This window comes from Neophocaena asiaeorientalis, unplaced genomic scaffold (assembly GCF_003031525.2).
Source record: "Neophocaena asiaeorientalis asiaeorientalis breed wild unplaced genomic scaffold, Neophocaena_asiaeorientalis_V1.1 scaffold40, whole genome shotgun sequence".
Taxonomy (NCBI): Eukaryota; Metazoa; Chordata; class Mammalia; order Artiodactyla; family Phocoenidae; genus Neophocaena; species Neophocaena asiaeorientalis.
In genome coordinates this window covers 9,375,323-9,383,325 of record NW_020185335.1, presented here as the reverse complement: position 1 = coordinate 9,383,325, position 8,003 = coordinate 9,375,323, and the positions used below count along the sequence as shown (strand labels likewise).

General features: G+C 60.2%; 1 protein-coding gene across 1 annotated transcript in view; it reads right to left on the bottom strand.

Annotated features, from left to right (window-relative positions):
- Positions 1–7: 7 nt before the first annotated feature.
- Positions 8–8,003, bottom strand: part of CMIP (c-Maf inducing protein) — a gene marked incomplete at its 5' end in the record, with an annotated part of 235,057 nt that continues 227,061 nt past the window's right edge. Inside the window, 7 exons of the mRNA XM_024735722.1 lie at positions 8–150; positions 1,802–1,872; positions 2,936–3,041; positions 3,891–4,037; positions 5,087–5,134; positions 5,930–6,070; positions 7,612–7,728. Of these exons, the coding sequence (XP_024591490.1) occupies positions 97–150; positions 1,802–1,872; positions 2,936–3,041; positions 3,891–4,037; positions 5,087–5,134; positions 5,930–6,070; positions 7,612–7,728 (684 nt within the window). The remainder of the gene's footprint in view (positions 151–1,801; positions 1,873–2,935; positions 3,042–3,890; positions 4,038–5,086; positions 5,135–5,929; positions 6,071–7,611; positions 7,729–8,003) is intronic.

Sequence of the window (8,003 nt, the reverse complement as noted above, 5' to 3'; positions counted from 1 at the left end):
GGGACGCGGGGTGGGACCCCGAGACCCGCTGCTCTACAGCTATTAGTCAAGAGTTGCGTGTCGCAGTTGCAAACTCCTTCCTGCCGAGCGGGAGCTTCACCAGGCTTCCGTGTAGCGGACGTCCACCTCCTTCAGGTTGGGAAGCTTGGCCTGGGGGGAGCAAGAAGGACCCAGTCCCTTCCAGAACCTGGTGGCGCAGAGCTCCATCCCGCCCCTGCCCGGCGGCTGGCATTCCCACAATGCCCTCCCCACTTTGTCACCATCGGGGGCTCCCGAGCCCAGAGCTGGGGAACCTCCGGGAGAACCAAGTAGGCGGCACGTGGCCCCACAGAAAGCAGGCGATAGCTGCTGGGGAGTCCACATTCCCACCCCACAGAGGCTTCGGATCACTGGCTCTGGGGGCAGGAAACCCAGGATGTGAGCCCCCCACCACTGTCACTTGCAGGCCACCTGCCCTTGGGTAGAGCCCTGGCCTCCAGGAGCCGGCTTCCTCATCTGTGGAGGGAATCCGAGTCCAGTCCCTGGCTCACGGGATGGGGCGAGGGACTAGATACCAAACGCAGGGCAAACCCAGAGCACCCGGTCCGAGACAGTGCCTGTGCCCTCAGGGCTGTCAGGAGTCCGGCGGGGAGAATGGAGAGGGATCCATAAGCTGCAGGTTCCTGGCGGGTGGGTGGAGATCCTTCCCACTCAGGCTCCCCCACGTGGATCTGTGGCCGGACTACAGGATCCCACCTGCTACTCCTCAGAGCGGCTTCCTGCCCCCCATCGCTGCCACCCAGACGCGCTTGTGCTCTGCCTTCTTTTATGAACGGTTGACTTTTTCTTACAAGCCTTTGCTGTACAGAGAGGCTGCTAACTGGTCTCCTGCCTTTGCTTTCCGCCTCCCCAGCTTCCTGGGCACTGGCCTGCCCGGCAGACTCACTTTAACCACTCCTTTCTGTGCGGGCTCTCCCGCCCCAATGAACGGAGCTGGCGGTCCCCTCCCTGCTGGCCCCTGAGCCCCGTCCTGCTGCAGTCTGCTGCGCGTGTCTGTCTGCCGGGACTGAGCTCCCTCCTGGGCAGGGGTGAGCCCGCCGCACCTCGGCGTCCCTGTCCCCAGCGCAAGCCTGCTACACAGAAGGCGTCTGGAGGCTTGGCCAGTGAATGGGCCCCAGGCTACAGGTCTGGCTGAGCTGGAGGGGAAGCTGAGGGGGGGAGGCCCTGCTGGAGGTGGGCTTCCAGGGCGCCCAGGGTCTGGCGTGGTCCTGGCCCAGCCCTTCCTTCCCAGGGCGCTGGCTCTGCGGCCGAGCCCACTCCCCCGGGCCCAGGATGAGGGGGTGGCAGGAGCCTGCTGAAGGCCCAGCCCCTCCAGCCCTGTCGAGACACGCGTTTTTACAAACAAAATGTGCCCACCTTCCACCACCCAGATCCTCTTTCCTTGATTTTAAGCTGCCAACCTAGCCCAGCCTGCTGGTCCTGGGTCTCAGCTGTGTGACTGCACCAGCCCTGCAAACCTTCTCCATGCTGCTACCCCTCGCATGTACTCTCCCTCAAAAATCCTGCTTTCCACGTAACAACCAGAACGAACTTGTAAAAGCAGAACTCACTACCCTGCTTAGAGCCTCTGAAAGCCTCCCGAACCTGGATGAGATCCAGAGTCCTTCCGTGACCTGCGAGGCCTTATCCGGTCTGGCTCCAGTCTCTTCTCTCACTTTCTAGTCACGCTGGCTACAAAGTCGGTTCGTACCAACCCTTTCTGCCTCAGGACCTTCGCACTTGCAAAGGAAGGAAGGAAGGAAGGAGGGAAGAAAGGGATTACCTTCAGGTCTTCGTAGGTGTCCGCCGAGAGCTTGGTGCTGTTCATGTTTAAGCTGCAGAGACTCTTCATGGCTGTCCAGGGACAGACAGACAGACACAGTCATTAGGGCAGTGGGACCCCACAAGGGGCAGTTCCAGGTACAGGATGGAAAAGCTGGGGGCGGACTGAGTTGCCGAGGCCTCTGGTTAGGAGATGGGGTCGGGGAGGTGGGGTTTCAGAGGCACAGCCGGGACCACTACGTACAGAAGGTCTGTTTCAGGCAGGAGCTGATCTGAATTGGGCCCACGTTCTCCCCCTGCCCTCTGAGCCTCTCTCCCTTCTGGTCCCCCTCTGTCATGTCCCTCCACTGCCCGTACCCCAAATGTCCCCAGAACTTGCCTGCCACACTGCAGACAGTGGACCCTGCTGCGACTCTAAACCTCATCCTCTCTGCCCTCCGTTACCCCGTCACCTGCCCCCAGCCACTCCCAAGCCACCCAGAACGTGCCGACGACCTTGCAGGAGTCATGCCCACTGCCCAGCATGCCTCCCCCTCGGTCAATTCCTACGCATGTGTCTTTCACCCCCAGATCCAGTCACCTCCCTGGGAAGCCTTCCTGGATTCCTCTCAGCTGAGGCCCAGGGCCTCTCATCTAAACCAATGGACCTGGAAATGGGAAATGCAGATTCCCAGGCTCAACATCACCCAAGATTTGAGTTTAGTAGATTGGGGTCAGGGCACAGAAATCGACAGTTCTAGGGGCCTCGAGTATTTTGTGGCTCCTCCTACTAGGGCGGTGCTTCTCAAACTTTAATGTGCGTTGAGAATCGTCCGGCACTTTGTTACGGTGCAGTTTCTGAGTCAGCAGGTCTGGGGCAGGGCCCGAGAATTTGCATTTCTAACCGACTCCCAGGTGAAGGCTGTGGCCGGGGCTACAGCTGCTGCGGCGGGTCAGGGGAGCACGATCGCCCTCAGGGGCTGGGACAGCGTCGGGAGGGCACGGGCTGGGCCTCACTCATTCTTCCTTTTTCCTCTAGAGCATCAGCTCCACGAGGGCAGGGATACTTCCGCCTGGCATGGGGGAGGTGCTCCGGGAGCACACAGCACAGTGCGTGAATGGAGGAAGGGATGAAGGGATGGATGGATGGACTCACAGCTGAGGGCCAGCAGGCCGGCGTCGGTGACGGGCGTCTCGCACAGGTTCAGCACCTGGAGCATCGTGAGGTGTTCCGACAGGAGCCGCAGGCCGGCGTCTCCAAACTGTGGGGCAGAGACCTTCTCAGCCTGGACACTGACGCTGGCCTCCCCGGGCACCCGGGGCGACGACCCCGAGGCAGGGGCAGCGGCGGAGCAAGGAGACAGGACAAAGCCCAGGCCTGAGGCCCATGGCCTCCACGCCTCAGGGCCTGGGCCGCTCTCGCTTCTCTCCAGAGACTCCAGTGCCCTGACCGGGTTCAAATCCAGCTTCTGCCGGTGCCGTGGACCAGACAAGGGCCCCCCGCTGGAGTCGGTGTTGCCATCTGTCAAGGGTGGCTTTGAACTCAGTGACTCGTGGCTACTAGCGGGAGCCGAGGTGGCCCTTCCCTGGGCGGGACAGTGGGACAGCAGGGCAGCTGGGAACGCCCCGGTTCTCTTCTGCGAGATGAGGGTGTCGGCAGGGCCTGCACCTCACAGTGGAGTGGAGACCACACGTGCTGGTACGTGTTTAACAGCCCAGTCGGTACTAAGCACGGGCAGCGGGCACCGTGCGCTGTGGTCATTATTACAAGGAGGAGACCCACCAGCCGCCTGCACAACCCCTGGGCAGGGGTGTGAGACCTGTGTCACGTGTCAGCTGTGCCGGGCACGTCCCTGCTCTGGGCCTTGGCGACTCCAACTGTGGGACGGGCCACTGGGCTTCACGAGGGGCTAAACCTTCTCTGGCCTGGGACCCTCTGGGGGACGTGGGCGCTGTGCCGTGGAGGGGGCGTGGTGATGAAGCGACTGGCCCCGTGGGTTCTGGGCAGAAAGCCAGCCATGGAGGAGGGTGCAGGGCAGGCCTGCGGCAGGGGTGCACGGTGGGCACGGAGGGGGGCGCAGGGGGCAGGGGGCAGGGCAGGCCACATGTACCTGAGTGGACCACAGGTTCAGCTGCTTGAGAGAAGGCAGTTTGATGAGGTGCTCAGCGCAGGCACTGGTTACGTTGGTGAAGGCCAAACTGAGGTTCTCCAGGTTTCCAAAGGAGCCAGAGCTCAGCAAACGAGCCAAGTCAGCATCCTGCAGACGGGACGGGCAGGCGGGGTCTCAGGAGGCCTGGGGCTGCCAGCAGCTCCCCGAGGCCCTAAGCCTCCCCTCCCCAGCCCCACAGAAAGCTGTGGCGGGGAGGAGAGCATGGTCCAGTGGGTTGGGACAAAACGGGGTGTCAGGGAGGGCACGACTGCCTCCACGTCTCTGTGGTGGCAGCTGCCTAGCTGGAGAAAGCCTTCGGAGCTGTGACTCACAGCCTGAGTCACCAGTGGGGTGTTCCGAGGCCACGTCCCTCCCACAGGCGTGTGCATGTGTGTCCGACCGTCTCACTTTCCCAGGCGGGAGCTTGCGCCCATTTCCCACCTGCAAACACTGAGGCCCTTTCAAGGAGTATGTGAGCACTAGACTCTGAGGCCATTGAGGGTCCCTTCCATCTTTGTGCCAGAATCCTTGAGTTTTAGCGGCCAACTGGCTGCCCTGGATTAAGGCTAATCTCCCAGCTAGGTGGGGCCACGTGCTAAACCTGGACAACGGTATACAAGCAGATGTGTCCCGCAGAACTTCCAGGAAGGTCCTTAAAGGGAAGGGGCGTGTTCCTCTTTGCCTCTTCCTCCTTCCTCCTGGCTTGAATGGAGATAAGACGGCTGGAGCTTGAGCAGCCAGTTTGGACTATGAGGTGGAAGCTATGTGCCAAGCACAGTGGGGCAGCAGGATAGAAGGAACCAAGATCCCTGAAGACCTTGTAAAATGGGGAAGGAGGCACCAGCCTGATAGGCTTCTTGCCGTAAGATAAAATGAACCATGAGCACCATTTATCTGGTACATGAATCCTCAACGTACATGAGCTATTATCGTCATCGTTATGAATAACTGGTAACATATTAACATTAATATCAACAGTAATCTTTATCATAATGTTTGGTTTCCTGCAACCCAGTTCCCTCCTAGGGAGGGAAGTACCATAGGGTCCCTGTTCACCTCCTCCCATCACCTCCAGCACACACTGTCTGCTGTTCCCCACCAGGGAGGATAACCCGCTTCTTCCCTCCCAGCCCTGCAGGAGAATGAAACCAACTCACTGTGGACTTGGAGGGCAGTGTTAGCCTGGTGGGCCCGCCTTTCCTTTGCTGCAACAGAAATCAGACTGGTTACGACCCACTTTTCCCTGAGCCCTCACCCGGTACCCGCACCTCCATAACACCTCTCATGGCACCGTTTGTATCTCTTGGTAGAGGCAGGCAACATGGTGGTCTTTGTCTCAGGGGCAGACCCCGAGGCCAGGTCTGAGGGCAGGTGGTTTATCAGAGAGGCGATCCCAAGAAACCCCAGCAGGGGAGCGGGGAACTGAGACCACAAAGGCCCCTAAAGGAAGAGGCTGTGATCACCCCAGCTACCCCTGGGCCTCTGGGAAATGGTGGCGAAGTCACATCTCACAGAGAGACCCCACCTCTCCCGCCAGTCACTGGTTGAGAGCTGCTCCAGGAGACCACGGGGTGTGAATTCTCCACCCCTTCTGTCCTGCTGTGCCCGTGGACAGAGAAAGCCCTCTGGCCAGGAGGTACGGGTGCTGGCGTTCGGAAATCAAGCCCCGTGCCCTGAAATGAAGGGCCTGAGGGAAGTGGGCGAGGGAGGAGGGGCACAGACAGCCACTGCCAGGCTTGGCTCGGAGGGTGACACAGGATGTGGCTGTGACCAGGCCCATATGGGCTGTTTGACCTTGGGCCGCAGACTCAGCCTCTCTGAGCATCTGGAAAGTGGCGGATGGCAATCCCGACCTCTCTGGGTCTGGAGGAGGAGTCAGTGAGGTGGAGGCCGGCACAGGTGCCACGGACCCTGGGCTCTGCCCTGCTCACTGCAGCCCCGCCCTCGCTGCTGGGCAGGGGAGCCCCGGAGCCGGGCCGGGCAGCCAGGCGTGGACTCACCAGCTCCTTCAGCTCCCGCTGCCGGTCGCACAGCTGCTCATACATGCGCTTCCCCACGCCCGTGCTCTCCAGGGTCGAGATGATCTGCAGCTGCGTGTCGTTGTTGTCGATGATGTTGTATTCCAGCATCAAGCACAGGATCTGCCAAGAGCCGGGAGGAGAGTTACCGCCAGCCCGAGACTCTGGGCGGGGCTGGTTCTCAAAGGCGCGGAGGCCTGAACCCTCAGCCTGTCCCAAGAGCCCCTCACGCCTCAGGAGGCGGCCGAGCTCGGCACACCCATGCGTTCCCAGGTCTTGTTCTCTCCCCGCTCTCTGCACTTCCAGCCGTGCGATGCTGGGGGGATCGCCTGCCCCGGTGTCCCCTCTGTGTAACGGGAACATTAGTGCACACACACTCAGCGCGTGGGAGCTCCCAGTTAACGCTTGTGGGCACGATGCACGCCGGGCCCCTATGGCCTGGTAGAGCCCGAAAGACAGGACACCTCTTTCTATGCCTTGCTTTTCCACGGAAAGCTCTGGGAGTCAAACTCTTTGATGCTCTCCCTGCTGAGAGGTGAAGTCTAATTCCCATCCCCTTGACTATGGGCCTGGCCTCGGTGACTCACTTCTTTTTTTTTTTTTTCGGCACGCGGTCCTCCTACTGCTGTGGCCTCTCCCGTTGCGAAGCACAGGCTCCGGGCACGCAGGCTCAGCGGCCATGGCCCACGGGCCCAGCCGCTCTGCGGCATGTGGGATCTTCCCAGACCGGGGCACAAACCCGCGTCCCCTGCATCGGCAGGCGGACCCTCAACTACTGCGCCACCAGGGAAGCCCTCACTTCTTCTTTTTTTTTTTTTTTAATTAATTAATTGATTTATTTGACTGCACTGGGTCTTAGTTGTGGCACGCCAATCTTTAGTTGCGGCATGCGTGTGGGATCTAGTTCCCTGACCAGGGATTGAACCCATGCCCCCTGCATTGGGAGCGTGGAGTCTTAACCACTGGACCACCAGGGAAGTCCCAGGGACCGACTTCTCATGGCCAGAAAGCGGCAGAAGTGATGCTGCCTGACTTCTGAGGTTGAGTCAGGAAAAGAGATATAGCTTCTGCCAGGTCTCTTTGGACAGTGGAAGCCCCAGGCTTCTGCGGACTTTGGGGGAGACAGAGGTGACATGAGTGCCCGGGGTTGGTGTGTGCTCCTCGGTGAGTGGGAAGGCTACGACCAAGGCTGCTGTGTGGACGGCGGCCTGGCAGCCCCAGCTGCTCCAGCCTCCGCTGGTCGCGTCCCCTCAGGCCAGCGCCAGACACGTGAGGGAAGCACTCAGAGTGAGAAGTGGTCAGCTGAGCCCAGTCATCCCAAGACCCAGGAGCAAATAAATGAGCATTATTGTTTGAAGCCCCCATTTGGGGGTGGTCTGTTCTGCAGCCACAGACAAATGGAACAGAAACCTGCCCAACCGATCCCTTGGACCCACGTGGATCAAAAAGTGAAATTAAAATGAAATTAGCAGACGGTTTGATGAAGGTCTCCCGCTCCCGCTGAGCTCAGGAGGGCTGGGGCTGTGCCTGCCTCATCCACTGCCGTGTCCCCAGCTCTTGTAATAACTCAGGGCTCCTAGAAGCTCCTAGAAGGTGCTCCATCAACAAGGATGAAGTCCTGGGAGAGTTGGCAACCTTACCAGGGACTCGGGCCAGCTCCTTACCTCCACCATGGTCTGGTTCCCCCTCAGCGCCAGGAGCATGCAGGGTCCCAGCTTGTTTTCTGCCAGGGAGAGCAGGAATTTTTTGGTCTTGTAACAGGAGCCCATGAGGATGTGCACCTGTGAGGAGAGATGGGCCAGGTGAAGGGCAGTGACCGCGCGTGGGCTGTGGCCCGCGGTGCCTGCCTTCTACGTGCTACAAGGATCGTGAGGCCAGAAGACACTGATCAGACACACCCCACACCCAGTCTGGACACTGCATCTGCAACGATCACCAGACTCTCCCCGGGGGATTCAAAGGACCCGCCCCCCTCCCTGACACCGGGCTCCCACGTGGATGAACCTCGAGGACACGGTGCTGTGTGAAGTAAGCCACTCACAGGACAAATACTGTA